The following is a 23,144-nucleotide window of genomic DNA, read 5'->3' as shown; positions in this document are numbered from 1 at the left end:
CTCGTGCATGTTTCATGCTTCCTTTGTTTTAAACTCCCACACTCATTGCATTTAATGTTCTAATTTTAAAACATAAACAGAATATTACTGGTGTGTTGCATTCTCTTCTTTGTGCAAATGACTTGCGGTTAACCAATTGGGAATTTTATATTTGACTGCCATCCCTAGATATAATTAATACACATCTCACTTGCATCTCATGTTTAGCTAATACAAAAATAAAGTTGATAACTTAATAATTCAATTTTATAATCATAACAAGAGTATCGCAAATGGTACATAATACACCCATGAAAATGCTTACATAGGGTGTTTTTCTTAAGCCATAATTTGTAGAACTTTGCTTCAGGTAGTATCAGGCTGTGACATACTTTCTTTGCACAATATGAATATTTCCCAAAAATGGACTAAGTTCAACAACCTGTAATTTTCTTAAAAATTGAAGAAAATCAAAACCTTTGCCACATGCACATCTTCCATACCCATACAAATATTCTGTAAAATAAGAAGGTCCTCACTTGAAAACTGTAGAAGGAAAAATAAAAGACAAATCATGTACTCTCTATGCAATATTTCCTCAAAACTGACTAAGTTCAACAACCTCTAATGTTCTCAAAAATTGAAGAAAATCAAAATCCTTGCCACATGCACATCTTCCATACCCGTACAAATACTCTGTAAAATAAGAAAGTCCTCACTTGAAAACTATGGAAGGAAAATCAGACAAAATCATGTACTCTCTATGTAATAATTCCTCAAAACTGACATAGTTCAATAGCCTGTAATTTTTTCAAAATTTGAAGGAAATCAAAATCCTTGCCACATGCACATCTTCAATACCTATATAAACACTGTGTAAAATAAGAAGAATCTCTGTAAAATAAGAAGGTTCTCACTTGAAAACTGTGGGAGGAGTTCACTGAACAAATAAATAAGAAGAATCTCTGTAAAATAAGAAGGTTCTCACTTGAAAACTGTGGGAGGAGTTCACTGAACAAATCATGTACTCTATTTGCAATATTTTCTCAAAACAGACCATTATAGATCAACAACCTGTAATTTTCTCAAAAACTGAAGAAAATCAAATCCTTGCCACAAGCACATCTTCAACATCCGTACAATCACTCTATAAAACAAAATGGTCCTCACTTGAAAATTGTGGGAAGAGTTAGTCGGACAAATTATGTAACCTCCATATAACAATAATTTTCAAATAAAGGGGCAAACCTTCCGCAAGAGAGGTTGAAATGGATTGCGATTGCAACAAGATTTAGAGTGATCCACAAAGAAGCTACATAGCAAGTTTCAGCTTGATATGTTAAAGAGAAATGAAATTAGAGACAGAAAACCCCGAACGGACGGACGGACAGACAGTAGGACGGAGGTACAGATATCGCTGTATCATAATACATCCTGCCTAAAAACCATGTATAAAAATTAATCACAATATGTTGCAAAACAATTCTATAAATGACTGAAGAACATTTGCTATTCAGTGTAAATCAATCTTCTGCATTTCGAGATCAATACAAATGTAAACAAACATGTCGTTGCACACAAAGTTTTCTTGGACTGTCTATTCAAAGCAGTTGATACAATCAGTCAACATAACACTAAATATTCGGTATATTTTTCAAAATAGATCTAGTATACCCTATATAATCTCACCCTTTTCGTTAGCAAACAGTCCATTTTGAAAAATTCCATGACATCATGGTGACCTAATTTGTTGCTGTATAGGTAAATGATTGGCTGTATATTCCTGGGCCGTAGTAGAATAGAAATAAAGTTCTTGTTTTCGTGTATATTACAGGATAACCTCCGAGGTTGAAAAATGTTTGAAATATAAAAGCCTTGGCGAATGCCTCGGATTTTACATTTCAAAACAACACTTCTCAACCTCAAAGGTTATCCTGCAATATACACGAAAATGTGGTCTTTATTTCTTAACATATGTAGTGCTATATATCATGTCACTACTTGAAGGACAACCTAAAATGTAAAACTTCTAACTTTCTAATTATCAAATATACTGTTTTTTATGTAAGCTGAGTTTGTGATAGACCTAATTCATAAAGGTTCAAATAAGGTATGATCCTATTTCAATTCAAAATTTTGACTGAGGGATGATGTATTTAGCTATATTTAGATTGATGTACTTTCTTTTTGGCTGAAATCTCATCTTGGGTTTATATAGAGTTTTTATAAATCTGAAACATAGAGTGTTCCCTTCAAGCCATATTGATCTTATGTACCATAATCTTGTAATAAGGAGAGGAATTATCAAACATATTAAGAAGTTCGGAGTATTAGCCCCTGTGGTCAGATTAACAAGCTTACTGGAGAGGCCTGAAGATTGACACAGAGAATGATACAGAGAACGACATGTCATGTCCGTCTGCAAGATCAGACAAACAAGTCACAAGCAATACCTGTATAAATTCATTATTCACAATTATCAATTACACTGGGAAATAAATAAACATCACTGAATTTTGTTTTAATTTCAAAACATCAAATGCATTTGGTTTTAGTGTTTACACCATTTCATTTGGTAATAAACCTAAAGAAAGATATGAAAAGGCTAATGACTTTTCAAGTATCATTGCAGACAAGTCCTCTTTCAAGTTGGCATGCTTAGAATGAAAACCCAGAAAAGGGGATGTTTTGTTTAGCTTGTAAAGTACAACATCTACAGGGTTAGCATTGACAGTAAGCTAACAACGAAAATTATTCCATTTTTGAACTTGTATCATAATGGGCTCATTACAGTACATTACAATAAGCACTTATATTGACCACTAGTTACAGGTGACTCTCAAAGTGAATTTAAATTCCGATCCCAATTTTTTTCTCTATATAACTAATCAAATTTACTCTCGGTCTCTCGAACAACATTTGATCTCTCCAAGTGAAAAATGGGTCCCGTAAAACATATTCATTGTTTTTCAATCTATCGAAGTGTTGGTAGCGAATGTACACACCTTCACTTAAGTGTATAACTATTTCCGCTTGGACCTTACCCGGATAACGGTGAATTCCTGGAGCTAGCTCGACATGTATGTCTGTTTATTTAGGTGACACATTGTCTGCATTTCCTTTTGGGGTTGTTAGTAAATTGTTTGTCAATTGAACCCTCCCCCCTGCATTTTGTTTACAATATATAGTTTGACTATAGCCAAATTTACAACTTGCTTGGAATTGACAATTAGACAGTAATTTAGAGAATCATAATAATTTAGAGACATAGCAAGGGCACATCATTATTCATTATAATGTGTGCTTTGCTAAAAGTGACTGAAAATTGTGCTCTGTGTAGTTAGTGACTGAACCTTCATTTATATGTATAAGAAATTTGTCTTGTAAATGTACATGTATGTCTACCTTAACATGAGAAAAGAACAAATATATACATAAACTTTAAAAACAATCCTTTTATTTATGCAAAATAAAGTTCCATGTTGTTGAAAAATCAAATCAATTACCTAAAAATATGTAGGACAACGTGCCAAAACAATGCAAGGATGTTGTAGATATGCACTCCAGTTGCTCTAAAATCTCAACCATAATGGTCGGACCTTTAATTTCCAGATTTCATTCGAACTTTCAATCACTCAGTTTTATTTAGGTCCCCTGAATTTTGATTCATCGAGAGTCACCCGTATAATTTGACATACTCAAAGATTTCCTATTTCTGGTTGTCCAGTCTAGTTTCAATTCTGATGTTTTGAACTGCATGATTAAATCAATTCTTTATTGGCACTAATGCACATATAAGTGTTTTTAGCCATGTATGTATCTTGTTTAACGTCTCTCTCGAGAATTTTTCACTCATATGGAGACATCACCAATACCGGTGAAAGGATTCAAATTTAGGCCTATGCTCAGTGCTTACAGCCATTAAGCAGTGAGGGTTCTTTAGCGTGCCACACTTCTGTGACACAGGACATCATCTTTTTAAGGTCATCTCCGTGAGGACCTGTGACATTCACACCTGATGTTGAGCGTTTGGTGATGGAACTGTCTTAACAATTTAGGTCTGTCACAGCCTGGATTCAAACGCTCTACCTCTAGAATACATAGAATACATGTACATTGTATTAGACATGTCATTCTATGTGTCAATCACAATTTGTCAGGCCTCAATCATCTCAAGTAAGCTTGTTTACCCGACCACAGCCGGATTTGCTCCCATATATGATATGCCCTTGATCTACCAAAATGTTCAGCACGAAGTAAATGTATAATCTCGAACATTATTTAATTTACAGGTAGCATTGATCAAATCAATTTCACAGCAGTTAATATAAATTCAAAGAACAAAATCAACCCCAAATCATAGACAAAAACATGCATTTCTGAGAGGGTAGGCTATTCCATACAGCTAGTTTAGTTGTTCAGAATTTGCCACTCAAAATTCACTAACATCGAATTAACAAAACCATTATTCTCTTCTCACCTGCAATTTGTCCATTCCTTGTGGACAGAGGAACAGACCCATATGAATCACCGCTCTCTCCTATCGGCGATTCCTCGCTTGCTTTTGTGACCGTAAAACGTTGAGACGACATGATTATGCTTCAGGAAAGTGAGATTCAAAACAAATGATTCACTGGCAAGATGGAATCTTCTTTTTTTTTAATATATAGAATTCACTGTTATCGATTTTTAGTGTATATCAAAACGTAATTCGAACCTAATTATATACTGTTTTGAGTTTTCGAACTCCATATTTCTATTCTAATGATTAAAGTTACACACGTCCTTCCCAAAATAACTCGCCTGTCAAAATTCTTTCCCTCTATCTTTCGTGGCAAACTTTTTTTGTTAATACTATCCTGAAGAGTTCGCAAAGGGGAAATAACTCCTTTTCAAGATAATTTTTTAAAGCACTCAAATTGAGATTTATATTACAGACATTTTCAGACCAATGTTTACTGGTTGCTAATGATTGATTTTTCTCTCTCCAGAAACACGTAGGTTTTAATCCAAATCATGAAATGCCTTATTGTTCTTAATGTTAGACAACCACCTGCGACTCTTTAACGTAAGGAGATTTGAAATGTCAATCCCACTCAGCAATGCAGACAGCAGCAATTCAATATAATCACAATGCTTCTCCAAGTAACAAGCGTGTTTTCCTTGTCATTCTTAAGAAACATAAGAAAACTCCAGTCAATTAAGAAATTACAAAGTATTCGACAGGTAAGATATTATTTCAATACAGATCGATTTCGTACATTAAAAAAAAGAACTTAATCCTACGTGTATTTACAAATTACAGTATTTTTAGGTCCTGATTTCAAGGGCCAGGGCCTTTCTGATTGGGGAAAAAATAGCGACATTTGCTTGAAATTGGGAAAATCGTTTCATACAAAGAAGAAGGGGGCAGTGCTTTTAGGTATATGATATGGTCTAGGTCCTTTTGACTTTCAATTTGGTCATTTATAAACAAAAATGCTACCCTGATTTGCTTTTATCAGGTTGGGAACACTTCCCCTATAGCAAAATCTTCTCGCTAAAACGCGATTATCCCTCTTTAGCGAGAAAGTAAACATTACCATAAACAGGCGTTTTGATGTCTTTACAGTCTGATTAAAACCACCCCCTCCTCCTTACACTCGTCAGTGACGAGTAATGGTGGTCAGTGACGAGTAATGGTGGTCAGTGACGAGTGTAAGGAGGAGGGGGTGGTTTTAATCAGACTGGTGTCTTTATTGAAAATAATGGCAAACTCCGTGCAATGCTGAATAAGTGTGACACATACTCAACATGACGCTAATTGTCTAGAAGCTATAAAATTGACAACACAGTCAAGAAATTGCGTATCAAAGTTGCTGCGTAAGAGGGAAGCAGTCTGAAATCCAATGCACATTGTGAGTGTTTTTGTTTTGATTAATATATTTGCAGAAGTATAAAACATTTTAGCACTTTTTATTCTTTTCACATGTCACATGAAGAGATGCACTCCACGGGTGTTTTTCTCGGTTGTACGGGATATATTTATTCTCGCCAGAGAGGGATAATTGTGTTTTCGCGTAACTATCTTGCTGTAGGGGAAGTTTTCCCAACCTGTTTATTTGTTTTCATTGTTTGGGAATTTTACCTGCTTTATAGCATTTAAGGAATGGGGCCTTATTTTGGCCCCCAACAGACCCTTAAAAAACAGATTTAACTATCATGTAACAGTGAGTAATTCTATTTTCAAAAATTATAGAATGATGACAGTTGACTTTCAACATTTTCAATATTTGCATGTATTGCACCAATTTTACTTTGCCTGAATGTAGATATCTATATGTAACTTCAGTTGTGTGGTGGTCAGACGAGTTTGATCACCGGTGGCCAGATAGCTCAATCAGTACACGGACGGTCCTATATAACTTATAAACAAGGAATAGTACACAGTATACAGAGGCGTATCACGAATTGAACCTCTCTATTCTATATGTAAATATAGAATAGATGTTCTATATATAAATATAGAATAGATGTTTTATATGTAAATATAGAATAGATGGTGTCAAATTTTGATAAGGCCAAAATAAAATATATGTTTGTTTCAGGTCACCCGACCGACCCTAAATATATCCACTGACCCTATTAATTTTTTAAAATTTTCCGATTTCAATTTATCAATGTACGAACTATTACCCGAAATGCCAAGTTAGACATTTATTGTAAATTTATATATATATCAAAATTCTATCACATACTGTGTATTTTGTCAATAAACATTGTGCTCTGAACCCATCTTTTATATATCAAACACATTGTATAACAACTTTAACTATCAAATTTTCATTGATTCGAAGGAACATATTTATTTTTTTTTTTTTTAAATATAAAAAAAAAATAAAAAATAAAAAACCTACCTACCGACCCTTTTTAAAATCAGAGGCGACCTGAAACAAACATATTATTTTTTTTGGCCTAAGATAAGATATTTGTGACAAGCCCCTTTGGTGGGTAGAGCACCTGCAGACTGGAGAATTCAGGGTGTCCCAGGTTTAAATCCCGGCCTATTGCATCTTCTCTTGTCCTGTTACATTTACATGTATGGCACCAGATATAACAGGGATAAAATGCAATGGGTCAGACTGGGATTTGAGCCCAGGCCCTCTAAAACTCTGGTCAGGTGCTCCATTTACCAAGTTATTTAGTGACTGGCGATTGAATCCGTCAGACCATAATACTCTAAAGTATCTTCATAGTAAGACTTGTTCCTTCTATAAACCTGTTCACCTGAATAAAGGGCTTGTTGGCCCCAAAATATTATATATATGTAGATATAGGTTTATTCAATAAAAGGGAAATGTTTCTTTATATCTTTATGTAAATGAGAATTTTGTAAATTACTGTTTCTTTACTAGATTTCACTGTCTTTCTGGTGACTCAAGATAAAATGTAATGTAATTACTTAACTTTAAACTATTAAAAAGATATCAAAATAGCAAGTTTTGATCATTGATTCAATCTGACTAAAGTACAGACCTATATTATTATATATATAATAATATAGGTCTGTACTTTAGTCAGATTGGATCATTGATTTTGATTCATTAAGAAATATTACACAGTGATAAATCAAGAGGCATATAAATCTGAGAAATCAGAGTCATTATTGTTATCCTCCATTTCTTTCTCAACATTTTCCACAACATCAATAACATCAGACTCTTTAACTAAATCATTATCAGGTACAAGTTGGGTAGACCTCCATTTCTTTCTCAACATTTTCCACAACATCAATAACATCAGACTAACTAAATCATTATCTGGTACAAGTTGGGTAGACCTCCATTTCTTTCTCAACATTTTCCACAACATCAATAACATCAGACTCTTTAACTAAATCATTATCAGGTACAAGTTGGGTAGGCCTCTTAAGGTGTTCACAAAACAATCTTTAAAAAAATTGAAAGTCATTTATATTTATTTTAGATTTTACTTTTTAACCTGGTTTATATTATGGGTAAAGGCCTTGTTTTTTCATATACGAAACATGATTTTTTTTATTTTTTTTTTACCAGCTTAACAGACAAGTGTGTTTTAGATTTATCAATTTTCCCAATTATTTGTCAATATTGGGCTGACAGACAGGCATTTAGGTCATATACTGTATATTACCAGTTTATGCCAAAAGATATACAAATTATGGTTGTTTTTTTTAAATTGACATAACGGGGTTAGTTTGTAATTTCATGTGTATTAGCATGATGTTTAATCCATTAAAATGAACAGTGTAATTGCTATGCTGAATGTGTAACTTTGATTTGTAGGTATTTTCAAATAGGCATATATACTCTGTAAATTTAATGATAGAATTGTGATTGTATGTCATCATTCAACTTCAAGAATGACAATGGTCAACAACTGCTTAAAGTGTCTGAAGACATAGGTTAAGGGCAACAGATCTGTTCGAGGGTCAAACAATACAGCTGTTGTCCAAGGACACGGTCTATAATTGTTTTGTTACACACCTTCATTCTTTTTAGACTGTTCTTACTAGATGCACATGGTATGTTGACTTTAAACTTTTGATAGGACAGTCTGATTGAGTACATTTATCACCTTATCCACTTGTTTAAAAAAAACCATACCCAACATCTTAATTAATAATTATGTTTTTCATGTTTCTGTTCTGCTTTTATCTAATAAATTCTGTATTTCATCATAAGTCAAATCAGTGAACCTCGCTGTTACATAAACAAGGCAGCAGACCAAGGATCATGTGACTTGCATATAACCAATAGAAATCGAGCAGACTATTGCCAGATTAACAGTTTGTAAACTGTTGACCAGTCAATAGACCATGAGTGAGAGTTGGTTTAACAGTTAAAATATTGGTTCTAAATCATATTAGTTTTATATAGGAAAAAAATTAAGGTGTACAACAATGCATACTATTAAGTGCAAGATGTAAGTCATTTGCTGTGAAAATTTCTACTTGAAAATCAGTAGTACTTACATAAAGTGAATAAGGCATATAAGGAAAATGAACCAACGGACCCTTGGTGAACAGGTAACAGGGAGAATGACAAGATGAAGATAATGAACAATGGTCAATCTCATAACTCCTATAACTAGGAATACAAAATTAGATTTGGGCAAACTTGGACCCCAGGATATACCAAAGGTGGGATCAGGTGCCAAGGGGGAGTAAGCATCTGTCAACCGGTCACACCCTCCATGAGCCCTATGTCTTCATCAGGTAAACAGAGTAATCCATAGTCAAAATCAGTGTGTAAAAAACAACCTAACAATTGGTGTGAAAGACATCAGACAGCATTTGACCCAATAACAGGTTGTATTGGCAAACTAGATCGTTATCACAACCATAGAATTTGCAAATTGCTGACTTTAAACAAGATTGTTTAAACCTCAGTAACATCAACTTGTTTGTCAATTGCCTGTCTTGATTTAAAAATTGATCATATGCAGAACAAGCTCTTGCATATCGGATGTGTTGAGAGTCATAAACACCATAGTAGTAGTAGTAGTAGTGGATACTGTTAGTGATTGTTATCACATCAGTGCCGCTATGGTATCCCTCCATGTCACACGGTCTTTGGCTATATTTTCGGCGTCCTGATATGTTAGGCCCGCAGTTGTAAAGTTTCTTGCCAGCGTGTCTCGCCATCTCTGCCGTTGTCGTCCTTGTTTTCGTCTGATAAACACCATATGCAGGTGATAATGGAATATTGCTACATGAATATGGGAGTCAATAATGGAGAAGCTGAAGTCATCCCATTTGTCATAAAGTTGAGTTGTTTGTTTGCTGTTAACATCCATGTTCAATGAAATATCTAAGTATGAAGCATATGTGGAATACTCTGTGGTGCATTTTTATTTGATACCAACACAGCCTTCTACTACATAATCTTTAACACTGAAGGGTCAGAGGCCAAACAAACAACTGAACTAGAGCCTCTGTTGGACAGTACCCAAATTGTAGTTCTGTTATTGGACAGAGAAGAATCATCAATAGGTAGGGCAGAGTCTGGAATGCCACGGGATCCATACTAGGCCCCTGAGTCTGTTGCTATTTTATGTCAATGATCTCCAGACAGAATAAACTCCAGTTTTGCCTGTTTACCGAAGACACCATAGCTTTTCTCACCCTCACTTCTCATATGGACTGCCAAATTCTACAAAAAGATTCAAACAACCTTGCTCTTTTGGAAACTTAATATAAAATGCAATATCACTCCATTAAAATGCACATATTTGACCATTACAAAGAAGAAAAAACCACTGCCCACAATTAACTGGACAAACACACCCTACAATACAAGACCTCCACCAAATACCTTGGTTGCACCATTACATTTGACTCAGCTGGGGACCAAGATAGCCAATATCTGCAACAAAGTTATCTGCAAATCAGGATTCCTATAGAAAAATCTACATGTACATGTGTCATCTAGGACCATCAAAACTCGGGCACATAAACCAATATTATAAGACAACACTTTGAGTACTAGTATTCATCAGAAGTATGGGATCCACACAAACAAGGGTTTATTGATATGATTAAAGAAAATCAGCCAGATATCCTAGTATGTTAGGGGAAAATACAGGAATGGATCATCGGTAGGAAAAATAATAACCTAGTTACAATGGAAAATCTCACAGTAACAATTAGCAAGAAACCAAGCTAGGTAGTAGTTACCCCATACAATATTGTTGGTTATGTGCAGATACCCGATGGGCATGGTCATAATGACACGAGGGAGCGTAGCTCCCGAGTGTCATTATGACCACGCCCATCAGGTATCTGAACATAATCAACAATATCTTATGGGGTAAGTGACTTGTACCATAGTTTACTATTATTCATTATATTTTATTATAGCTTTCGGAAGTGCGGTCGGCTGTTACAATATATGGTGCCAAATTTTTTGGTCTTTATATTACACTTTGTACAGCATATATTTCTATTAAAATGACTTTTTATCACCAAAAAATGCCACGGTATGAACATTAATTATTTTTTTAAAAAACCTTTATAAATCCATATAAATGTTTGGACTTTTGGTTTTGATTTTTTTTTTCACATTTACTCATTTTTCGAGTTCTAGTAATGGTATATGCTTCAAAAAATTGAAATTAAATACAATTAAAATTCTAAGAACCCATATTTGTGCATTTTTCTGTTTAAAAATTTAGTAACGTATTTAATTGATGATGGTAGTTACTCTTTTAAAAATCCTATTTGATATTCTTCATTGTACCGGTAATACATATTTTGACTAAATTGACTGAAAAACATTTACATATACATGTATATACAATAAAAAATTTAAAAAATCAGTGAAACATAAGCGGGTAAAAAATTAAGAATTGTATGGCGCGAAACCATAAAAGAAACACGGCATGTCTAATTGGCCGCCTCTGTTCACAAAACAAGTTTATTTCTCGGAGGCGTTCTTATCATGTGACTGGATCTTTCATAAAATCTTTAGAAATGATACCCGTATTTCTACTGACACATGTTTCCCGACTTGTTTGCAAACGTGGAGGAGAATATGGAAATAGAAAGTCTTTGGGACGAAACCATTGACGATATTATCTTGTCTCAAGCTTCAAATGAGATTGAGTGTGAATATTTATTTGGAGAACTTAGTCAGAGTCAGTTATCTTTGTTTGATATGGGCAATTTTAATCTGGAGGAACTTCATACAGTGGACATTGATGTTTTTTTTTAGTTTGTGGGTGGGATTTGAAGAAAAGTGTGGGTTATGTACAGATAACCCACACTTTTAACAAAAGAAAGCATGCCAAACTATGGTACAACTGTGGTTGTTTACAACAAGGTATCCATTAACCTGGAGCAATTTTATAAAAATTACATCAAATGTTGGAAAGGGTTTGATTGTTAAGAAATGATGCTAATACTGAACCCATATTTTACGATATAACTGATTTGGAGCAAATTACACAGTGCAGTTTATATGGCATAATCTGCCCTACCATTTTATATCATATGATATAGTTAATAAGTATTTGCTTCATTCCTTATAAGATAATAAACATTCCATATTAGTTGGTACCAATGATACTTAACAAGCTTGGCCTTTATCTGGTGGGTGCTATACATATGTACTCAGTCCATTTTAACCAGTTTGGTACCATACTTCATTAATGTGCTCATCTTGTTTCAGGTATTTTTCAGAAACCTAAGAAAGTCAAACAGGCTGTGTTATTTGTACTGTTTTCCAGCTCCATTTGTGACAGTTCATGCTTTTAGCTTTAGAAAACCAACAGAGCAGAAAGGTTTGTAAAAATATAGTACAAAAACTTTTAATGGTGGATTCTTCCTCATATTAATTGGCAAGTTCCTCAAACTCCATTTTAGTGTAAATATAACAACAGTTAGGAAGAAAGAGTGCCTCCATGACCCACGTGGTACTTACCAAAAAATATATGTACATCATGGTGCATATCTTCTAATTTGTCCCAAATATGACTGGAATCCATTCTTAAAGAGATATATTAACTGTAACTAAAATTTACCTATGATATAAAAGAACTGAGGAGATCATCATGGCTATAATATGAAGACCGATGCATTCATCCATAAGGCGTAGGTTTTGTCAGAGACACATATAATGTTATATATGTCTCTGGTTTTGTACAACAATTTCATGAGTTAAAGCTGGATTTTCTATTAAAATGAGTACACAAAGTATTTTTTCTTGTGCTGAATTTTCAAGTTTGTTTGATTTGCACAGCATGTTTGAAATTGCTTTGAATTCATAGAAATTGGTGTATAATTTGTTCTCTTAACTTATTTGTCTGATAAATTGCAAATGTATAATGATTATTCTTACAAATCATTATTTATGTAGATGAGGAAAAACCTGATGAATTTAAAGCTGTGATAGAAACTGCTGATAAATTATATATGGCACACAAAATCCAGGATTTGTATGACTACCTCATTCAATTCAAGGACTGTGAAAATGATGAGGTACTGTGGCGACTGGCACGGGCAGCCACTGACAAGGGCAAGGCCAGTACTGACCAGGAAGTAAAGCGATCCTGTATGTATGAGGCTTTTGAATATGCCAAGGAGGCACTGCAGCGCAATGAGAATAATTTCGCTTGTCACAAGGTACTTGCTTTGAGAAAAAGTCACCTTCTATACAATGAAGATGTCATGATACAAATTTTGACTACACGTTTAGGGTCCATGCCAAGTAATATCTCCTAAAGGTATTTTAATGTATCAACTTTGCACTTCATGATTGATGAATATTAACTCTCTCTCTCTCTCTTCTCTCTCTTTCTCTTTCTCTCTCTCTCCAGACCAAAGTTACTGGAACTTGGGCATTGTAACTTCATTCAGTTTGTCCTAGGATCCACTTGGTTCTTTGTTCCTATCAATATTGACATAATTTTCAAATATCATTAATGTGAAGTGAAATTTTAACTTGAAAATTAAGCAGCTGTAGTAATGATATAAACATCATTTTAAATTCTAAAGAATTTTGGGAGACAAAATTAGGCCCTTTTTGAACCTATAGACCTCAAGGATTAGATATGCCAAATATGACATTAATCCAAACCATGCATGCCTTGCACATGCTTAATGCTTAAATATTGTTATTGCACATATTTAATGCCTAAATATTTTTATTGCACATGCTTAATGTCTAAATATTTTTCATGCATATACTGAATACCCAGTATTATTTTTAGTGGTATGCGATTTTGCTGGATTACACTGGAGAATATGAGGGAACAAAAGCCAGGATTTCTAATTCTTTCTCAGTCAAGAAGCATTTTTTGGTAAGTTCTAATTTCAAGGTGGAAATGCAAGACAAATAAAGATTGAATCTATTGAAAGCAACTCTGCACCCAGCAGTTTATCCTCTTAAGAGGAATTAAAGAGTTGACAGCAAGAAAATATTTGACACCACAGGTGAATTTTCTTCAATCCACAATTATTTAAGGTTTTTCATCAGATACACTACATGTACTACTGACAATAGGAAAAACTCCTATCGATTTCTGGGTCAAAAAGCCAGGTCACACAGTCGGTGGTTGAATGTATTTATGTTGAAACACTGTATAAAGAGTACCATTCCAGTTTAAAGAGTGGAAAATGGAAGATCCTTATTGATTTCTCATTCAGGTCACATATCAAGGTCACAGTCAGTGATTGTGACAACATTGTGGATACCATATGTAGTGGACTCTCAGATATCCAAACACCTCAACTTGGGGAACATTTGAATTTTTGAATATTATTTTTTTCTCGTTCATTCCGGATAGGAACAACAGTCTTGTTTTTGTTGTGTTTTTTTTTTTACCACAAAATGCATTTGTCCATGATATTTTGGTTCACCTATTGGGTGTAAATTGTTGTAAAAACACTGGCCTGGCTGTCTTTTGTTTTGTTTTTTTAAAAAAGCATGATCACCTGTTATTAATGACTCACTGCAAAGCTAATTATTTTAGTATTATTGATATGCACATAAGACTTTCACTTGTCTGTTTTGCCAGGAGAAATTAGTTTTCCATTTCAGTGCTGTTGGTTAAATATTATCAACAAAATATTCTGGAGCATTCTATTTTATTGTCATTGGTATGAAAGGTCATATACATGTACATATTATAGCAGAAGTCAAGGCCTTTCAGATAACCAGACACTTCACTTATCCTGATGATTTGGCTTGGAACCCAAATAAAGGGATAAATGAGGTTCACTGTAAACAGTGTCATTCCAGTTTCCTATCTCATGATTGTTACAGAGATAGCAGGTATTGCAGAGATCCATATACATCATTTAAATTATACAGACACCCATCTACTTTTTAGTCTTATACTTACTAAAGAGAGAACAGATAGGGAAAGAAAGATTCCTATTGATTTAGGAGTCAAAAGGTCATAAGTTAAGGTCACAAAACATTGATTGAATGTTAAGAATATGTTGTTTACACCATAAAAAAAGAGTGCCGTTGTGATTTTATTATGCTCCAGGGTCAAAGATCAAGGGGGGAGATATTGTTTTTGTCCTGTCTGTCATTCTGTCCAAGCCTTTAACCTTCCTAATAACTTTTTAGCTAAAAAAGTTAGAGAATTAATATTTAGTAAAGTGATAGAAATATATAAGATCAAGAATATTGAAGTTACTTAAATTCAAATGAATTAGGATCAGTATTAACATTTCATCAGTATCTATAACGTTAAATACATCAGTACCTATAAAGTTAAATACATCAGTACATATAACGTTAAATACATCAGTATCTATAAAGTTAAATACATCAGTATCTATAAAGTTAAATACATCAGTATCTACAAAGTTAAATGAATTAGAATCGGTATTAACATTCAGGTGGACGTTTTAGAAGAACTGGCATTCTCTCATGAACATCACATGGTAAATTCAGTTGCATACAGTAAGTACTGTAATTCATTCATTGTGTTTTCCTGATTTAAAGGGACAGGTTCACGTGGGGTTTTTAAAAAAAAATAAAATTCAATTTTGACATTCAACATTTAAAACTCTATAAAGTTTACAATCATAATGCAAGGAAAAGAGCAATATTTTTTGCCTTAACTCTAAGTTACGTAAACAAGACTCGAGCCTTGTTTATGTTTACAAACAAACTAGTGAACTGTTGATTTTGTAATTTAAAGCATCTTAATTTTGCAGACACATTTTTAAATGGCACATTTTACCTAAAGAATACTTGAAAAATGTGATATACATATATACCATAAACTTTAATCAAAAACCATTACATTTTCAAAACTTTGTAAACAACAACATACCTCAATCATTGTTTACACAACAAATAATAAACTCTCTATAATGAGCTTCTGTTATAACGTATAACCTTAATTTTCTTGGGAAACCTTTAAACACATCAGACAGTAGATTTTGATCATTAAAAGTGAAAAACAAACATTTTGGGAAATCGTGAATCGGTCCCTATAAATCATTATTTATCTTGGTTCTCTGAGTGACCTTTTTTGCTGTTCAGTTTATTGTTGAGATGTTTAACAGGTGTTAAAAATTGAGTGATATCAAATATTTTTTTATATCAATACTGTTATATGATTATTGATAGGAAGGGCTTCTTCATGAATTTGTTACTACAGGCAACTTTTTATGACTCGAAGTTCAAGGGACCTTGATAAAACTTTGAGTGATGGAGAGTTTGAGAAATCAAAGGTCAAGTCAAATCCAGAAATTAAAAGTCCGTGACCTTTTATGTAAAGGTCAAATAATAGAATTTTGGGGCATTTTTGTTGTCTGGACCGTAAATTTTTTGTCTTTTTTACACAGGCCTTTGATATTTGATATGTTGATAAGTTTAATTTACTATCATATGTTCACAGCACTGTTCCTTGGTTGAAGCACATATACATACAGGTGACTGTTATGTAATTAATGAATCTATGAATTATTTTTATCTTTACATATTTTGTAGTTGACAGTATCTGTAACTCATTATGAAAGTATCATATATGGTTTTCACGGAAATTGTGACGCTACGGTTGTCATAGTAACCCCTCTTGTTGACTTTCCGTAATAAATGGTACATGTATTTGAGGTGATGTTTAAAAATGATACAAAAGGGGTAAGGGATACAAATTTGATATCAAATTGAAGTTAAAGCCTTAAATGATATATACTTTGTATTGATATGTCCATTTATTTTCATATGAAGTAGAAGCGGAGCTGCTTATGAGCAATTTCGCAATTTTTAGAAGGCAATTATTCACCAAAGCAGACATAATTTCACCTCCTGAGGAATAAATGACCAATTAATTTTTTTTAATTTTTAAATATGTTTTAACATATGCTAGGAGGATTTTTTCCTGGTAGTATCAATATTGGTTTTCAGGTTGACTATGGTGCTATGATCACTATAGTTACCCCCTCCCCTCCTTACATAAATGTTGCAGGTGATAATTACAATAGATATGCATCTTACATGCATTTATTTCAACTCATATTAAAACTATAAAAATGTTTTGCTGTTTATTATTGAATTTATTCTACATTGAATGATAGTACTGTTGCTTTGGAGATGTTTTTATTACTTTCTATTTGAAATTACTTGTATATTCCTGCTCTGTAAGCGTATGTTAAAAACGCGAGAAATATAACACAGCCGATGTAAGCTGTGCATTGTGACTTCATATTACCTGCGACATTTTTTTCTTCTCTTTTCAAACCAAGCGATTATCAAAAACAACTAAACTTTCATTATTTTTTAAATTATAAGAAATAACTGAACTAATTGAGAAAAACATATTAACAGCAAGTGCTGTTTTCGAAATTCACACTTTTTGATTTCTTTTAACATCCACGTTACATAGTAGATTTCCTTGATTCCCCGACTCGGAGGCTCTTATCTGAAAATCTCAAAGTGGAGGATGGGAATATTTGTAGCAAAATAAAGTGTTTTAAATCTATGTATAGTGTACTTAGGAAAGATATGATTAATATTATCGATATTTTTTGCTCAAAATGACGCGTTTACATAACCCGTACGTGATTCCTCATCCTCACAAGTCAAGGTTGGGTTTGTGTGGAGAGTACGTAATCACGAAACCTTGACTTGTGAGGATGGTGATTCCTTGGCCTAACAGTTTCGCATGGATATTACATCCAGCATTTTAGATTTATGTGCACAAACACCATATCCCTGTTATGAAATTTATAGCATTATATATCATAATTTTAATAGGCCTAGTGGTTTATGAATTAAATTTATGTTTTATAAGATTGAAAATTAACCGGGGAGCAGGGGGTGGGGGGATATGAATCATGGAGACGTAAACTATGACTATTATTTATAAGATAGGCCTAATTCAATAATTAAAACACAGGGGATTTTTCATTTGTATTTTATTTTACTTGTATATTTCTAAACATATTTTCACTTTATCCTGTGTCTGGTTATATCTGACAAGTCTTTGTTTCCATCGTCTCTCATTATTAGTGATGCTTAGCATTTGACGTATTCATCCACATGCGCACTTCCAGTGAAGAAATGCATCGATTTTACGCAATCTTTGCGGCGATCCATGTTCTAGTCTTCTTACCGGCTAGGGAAAAGGATGAACGTGTGATCCGATTGCAGTTTTAGTGTGCTAAAACAATTTTTCCTTGTTTTACATATTTTATCATATTGATGAAAATTCAGTCTCGTTTTCAAGATGGATAAAATACTCCTTGACATGGCATCTATACCTTTAAATTCTTTTTTTTTTTAAAAGCACTCAGTGTTGAATTTTGTGGCATTCTCATATAAATTCCTGCAGTGTATCATTATAACAAGTTAGTAATGTATACATAAGGCATATGTGGCATATGTTTCTTTTTGGGAAACTGTCCAACCACACCCACTTTGAGTTACTGGTACATGTAGTTACAGATAAAAAGTGTCATATTAAAGATACAGTAAAATAGCAGAAAATGATATAAACATAATGCCACCATTCACTTTATATACGCCCGTATTTAGACGGGACATATTATGGTACAGCAATTATGGCTGAAACAATTCACCGAAATATCGATACTGTTCAATATAAATGCTCGATTCAATGTTCGATTCATTGCCTCAATTTTCAGTTCGATACGTTTATTACAAACGAGTTCAGTAAAATTACATCAGGCTTGGCCTGTTCTTATCATTTTTACCTGCGTCAAATAACTTTCAGACTGTTGTTTGCCTTGAGTCTGACAAAAATAATTATGAACTTTATCAGTTTCATCTACAGAGCCAACAGGCATCTTACTATTTGGCAGTTTGGAAACATTTTGCTTTTAAGATTATGATTTTGAATCTTGGTAATTAAATTTTTCTTCACTGTTAGCATTGGTTTCTTCTGTAAATTGTATCATATTAAAAGTATTGAATTGTGGCAAAAATTTTGCAATATGTATTGTATCGTGAAGGGGGCATATCGTTTCAGCCCTAACAGCAATGTCTGTACGTACATATGTCCGTCTGTCCATTCAGGGTTTTCTGTTTCTAGTTTAATTTCTCTGTCACATATCAAGCTGACACTTGCTATGTAGCTTCTTTGTGGAAAATTACTGTGTCTGTTTTTCCTTCCACAGTTTTAAAGTGAGGACCTTCTTATTTTGCAGAGTATTTGTATGGGTATTGAAGATGTGTGTGTGGCAAGGATTCTGATTTTTCTTAAAATTTTAAGAAAATTACAGGTTGCTGAATTTAGTCAGTTTTTAGGAAATATTGCATTGAGAATACATGATTTGTCTTTTATTTTTTCCTTCCACGGTTTTCAAGTGAGGACCTTCTTATTTTACGGAGTATTTGTATGGGTATGGATTTTGATTTTCTTCAATTTTTAAGAAAATTACAGGTTGTTAAACTTAGTTCATTTGAGGAAATATTATATTAAATAAAGGACATGGTTTGTTCTTATAATTCCTCTCACAGATTAGAAGCTATGGTATTTGTAAAAAAAAAACTTAAAGATGTACATAGTGCAAGGATTTTGATTCTCAACAATTTTTAGTTTTCAATATTCAAAGGTTGTTGAACTTGGTAAAATTTGGGGAAGTATTTTACACACATAGAACTTTTGATTTGTCTATCTGCCTCCTGTCACAGTTTTAAGCAAAGACCCTTCATTCATATGATGCAAAAAAAAGTATGTCAAAGCCTGATACTATATGAAGCAAATTTCTACAAATTATGGCTCAAGAAAAACACCCTCTGTAAGCATTTTCACAGGCGTATTATGTACCGTTCGTGGTACTCTTGTTATAGAAGTTAACCTTTACACCCTCTGTAAGCATTTTCACGGGCGTATTATGTACCGTTCGTGGTACTCTTGTTATAGAAGTTAACCTTTTCTGAGTCTATTCTAAAAAGAAGTTTTCTATTGTAGCATTGAATATCAACACTCCTTCAATTCAATGTCTTCTCAGCTATTCATCATTACAAATGTTACTCTCGTGGGCATTGTAATTATCAAATACATCTTGTTTTTCTTATAATTGCTACAGAGAGGAGAGGAGAGAAAGCTGCCAAATGTTTCTGGGTCAAAAGGTCTTATGTCAAGGTCACAATCGGTAACTGAATACAGTAAATGTTGATTTTTCAGCCTCATATTTACTACAGCTTATTACAATATGTTTTACTTCAGAGAGCCATTGAATTAAATCCAAAAGATGCTACATCCATACATTCCATTGGTTACTGGTAAGTGTATCCATAGTAACAAAAGATTTCAGTGAACATGTACATTGTTACTGATAAGGTTTTAGTGAACATGTACATTGGTTACTGATAAGGTTTTAGTGAACATGTACATTGGTTACTGATAAGGTTTTAGTGAACATGTACCTTGGTTACTGATAAGGTTTCATTGAACATGTACCTTGGTTACTGATAAGGTTTTATTGAATATGTACATTGGTTACTGATAAGGTTTTAGTGAACATGTACATTGGTTACTGATAAGGTTTTACTGAACATGTACATTGGTTACTTATAAGTATACTGATGAAATATAGGAATGAACATGTTAAAGTATCAGTTCCATTGGTTACTAGTATGTGAGCTGAATTTTTATTTTAATTATTAATTGTGGTTAGAATGAACAGTGTAAAGTGTACTAAGTGGGTTTATTAATAAGTGACGTAGGTGTGGGAGAACAATGTAATAGTATCATTTTACAGAATGTCACTCAATTACATCACTGATGAATACGTCACTACTTCTGATTGCAGGTGCTTTGTGTTTGCAGACATGCCATGGTACACACATAAACTGGCGGCTGCTCTGTTTGCCACCCCTCCTAGCTCCACATATTCTGAGGTAAGCTTACAGTTGGTGTAACAGTGATTGGACACACTGGATCAGTAGTTAGAGGGCACCTGTACAGGTGTGTCTGCATGGTGAACCATACTGGTCATTTTTGATTCAAGTACAGATGAAAGTTAAGCATTGTAAACATCAAAAATGGAAAAACAAAATTTGTAACATTTTCAGCTCAAATCGTGTCCCCTTTAAAACATAATTGTACATTTTGATCTCTCAATCTCTGTTTGGGTCTATTTGCAGGCACTGCACTATTTTCAGCTAGCAGAGGAAGGTAAGAGTTATTAACAAAATAGAACTAGATGTTAGGTATCCACAACTGTAAATCTACATTAATTTAAACTTCATGGCACTGGATCTAGTCTGTCTATGAAATTAAATGCAAAATTAATTAAATGTGTTTGTGAATCACTATGTTTCTGGAGGCAGCTAATCTCCCTATACATGTGTATACACTCTGGATGAATTGAAATTCAGTGGACTGTTAATTCAATTCAAATTAAGTTTTTTCTTCAAAACAAGTGATTTTAATCATCTGATACTTTAATGCAAAGACAAGAGAAAAAGTTATTTTGGAATAACCCTTATTTCAAAACAAGTAATAACAATAAGCAATTTCAAAGTAAGTGAATTAGGCTGTACTCTTATCAGATATTGAAGTATTCATATCGGTAACATTATTCACATGATAGTTAATGAAAATTATATTGATTGTACAAATACATCGTAACATGGATTAGCTAAGCTTATTACTTGAATAAATTGTGAGCTGTGATAATTCTGGGTTTCTTTTATTTATTATAGTGAATCCAAACTTCTACAGTATGAATTTACTGATGATTGGTAAAACCCATCTAAGGATGAAAAATTATGTGGAAGCAAAAACTTACCTACTCAAAGCCCGGGATTATCCTGTCCTTAAACCAGATGACAAGAAGGTGACATCAGAAATTCTTTAAATCATGGGCACCACAAATTTAATTGTTAGGGACCATCAAAATTGTACCATCGTACCTAATTTGTTGAAGGGTTTTCCTGGGGAATTAAATTTACTTCACGAAAACCAGTAACTACAAAATGCTAGCTGGTCTGGGATATTTTCATCTTTTAGTAACTTTGAACTTTTTTCTCTGCAGACACAGAAAGCTAGTTCTGATTCTCAATAACTTACTAGTCAATCTATGTGCATTGCATTAAGGTTAAATTGATATTTAAAGTTACTGAAGAGGAATTTCCTGGTTTTCATTCCATATTTATGTTTTTCATTTGGTGATAATTCACAGAATCTATGTAAACAATAAGTCAAATTAATTTAATAATGTTCATATATACCCTCTCATTTAACAATATACAATTTGATATGAACTATCAAAGTCTATCTGGCATTTGCTCCCCGAGTTAATATTTCTGATGTAAGAATATCTTGTGAACAAGTTCTCACCTATTTTTGCTAGAAACACCTCAACTTTCTAACTCAGTTTGACAATCTGTTTCACATTACTTTACCCTCTCAATCGTTAAATTATTAGATTATTAAAAATATCTAAACTCTAATTGACAAATACTCGTATACTTCCAAGGAAAATAGGCCATTTGCCAAAGACAATGGTAATTGCACATTTTTATTATACATGTAGCTTAGAATTTCACTCACCTTTCATAAAATCTAATTTGAAAGTGATTTTTAAGAAAAAACACTTGCACTTGCTTTTCAATTTTCATATTAAAATATTTTGTTTTGTAGGCTCATGAGGAGGCTATTCAGCTGCTGAAAAGCATGGGTTTTAAGGACAAACAATAAGTTGTATGGTAATTTTTAAAACTTGGAAAAATACTCATCAAAACAATTACACCAGTTCCAGGATCTACCAGTATGACATGTTTGTTTTGAGTGTTTTAACTTGGCTGCTGACTATCAAGAAGGGGGCCATTCATTGTGATATTTCTAGTTTATGTGCAAGTTGTGATGTACAAATTTTAATAAAGATGATGAAACCAATCAGAGAGCAAATACTTGGATATACTGTCACAAGCAATTTACTCTTCCAGTGAAACACTGAAAGAATTTGATGCTCCTTTTTAAAGAAGTTTCAATTGCTGGGATGTTTTACCTTCAAAACATATCAGTACATGTAATAGTATTTCTTGTCCAACAAGCCATAGAAGCAAAAGTAAGATAAAGGTATGGCTGTATGTGTGTATTTCGCTAGTGTCTATCTGTTAGATTTTCTAATTTGATAAAATTTACAATGTGCCGAGTGAGAAATGGTAAAGCTTAAATTTGATGGCTTCCTCATATAACACAGAAAAAAA

At 33.3% G+C, this 23,144-nt stretch overlaps 2 protein-coding genes across 6 annotated transcripts in view; one reads left to right on the top strand and one right to left on the bottom strand.

Annotated features, from left to right (window-relative positions):
* LOC125651443 (solute carrier family 12 member 6-like) overlaps positions 1 to 4,787 on the bottom strand; it is a 68,469-nt gene extending 63,682 nt beyond the window's left edge. For 2 of the 3 annotated variants that reach the window (XM_056153187.1, XM_056153180.1), the window contains exon 1: positions 4,460 to 4,633. In XM_056153187.1, coding sequence (XP_056009162.1) covers positions 4,460 to 4,501 — 42 coding nt within the window. In that variant the 5' untranslated portion in view covers positions 4,502 to 4,633. Of the gene's footprint in view, positions 1 to 4,459 lie in introns of all 3 variants that reach the window. The other variant, XM_056153182.1, reaches the window with a different exon arrangement.
* A 288-nt stretch (positions 4,788 to 5,075) lies between these two features.
* LOC125651449 (regulator of microtubule dynamics protein 1-like) lies at positions 5,076 to 22,830 on the top strand. Of its 3 annotated transcripts, none has more exons than XM_048880048.2 (9): positions 5,076 to 5,205; positions 12,168 to 12,279; positions 12,855 to 13,120; positions 13,708 to 13,797; positions 20,155 to 20,210; positions 20,741 to 20,828; positions 21,075 to 21,105; positions 21,636 to 21,769; positions 22,576 to 22,830. In XM_048880048.2, exons 1-9 carry the CDS (start codon positions 5,113 to 5,115, stop codon positions 22,630 to 22,632), a joined length of 927 nt encoding a protein of 308 aa, XP_048736005.2. In that variant the 5' UTR covers positions 5,076 to 5,112; the 3' UTR covers positions 22,633 to 22,830. The 3 variants fall into 3 exon arrangements, with proteins under 3 accessions (XP_048736005.2, XP_048736029.1, XP_048736013.1); XM_048880072.2 differs by lacking the exon at positions 5,076 to 5,205 and adding an exon at positions 5,565 to 5,876; XM_048880056.2 differs by lacking the exon at positions 5,076 to 5,205 and adding an exon at positions 11,712 to 11,819.
* The last annotated feature ends 314 nt before the right edge of the window (positions 22,831 to 23,144 follow it).

The sequence above is a fragment of the Ostrea edulis genome, chromosome 1 (genome assembly GCF_947568905.1).
Source record: "Ostrea edulis chromosome 1, xbOstEdul1.1, whole genome shotgun sequence".
In the NCBI taxonomy this organism is placed as follows: domain Eukaryota; kingdom Metazoa; phylum Mollusca; class Bivalvia; order Ostreida; family Ostreidae; genus Ostrea; species Ostrea edulis.
The sequence above is the reverse complement of the archived record's forward strand: the minus strand, read 5'-3'. Positions and strand labels throughout refer to the sequence as shown.

Coding starts and splice junctions, on each gene's coding strand:
- LOC125651449 (XM_048880048.2), top strand. CDS start 5,113: ATGCTTCTCCAAGTAACAAGCGTGTTTTCCTTGTCATTCTTAAGAAAC. Junction 5,206..12,167: donor AATTACAAAGTATTCGACAG/GTAAGATATTAT, acceptor ATCTTGTTTCAG/GTATTTTTCAGAAACCTAAG. Junction 13,121..13,707: donor ATAATTTCGCTTGTCACAAG/GTACTTGCTTTG, acceptor TATTATTTTTAG/TGGTATGCGATTTTGCTGGA.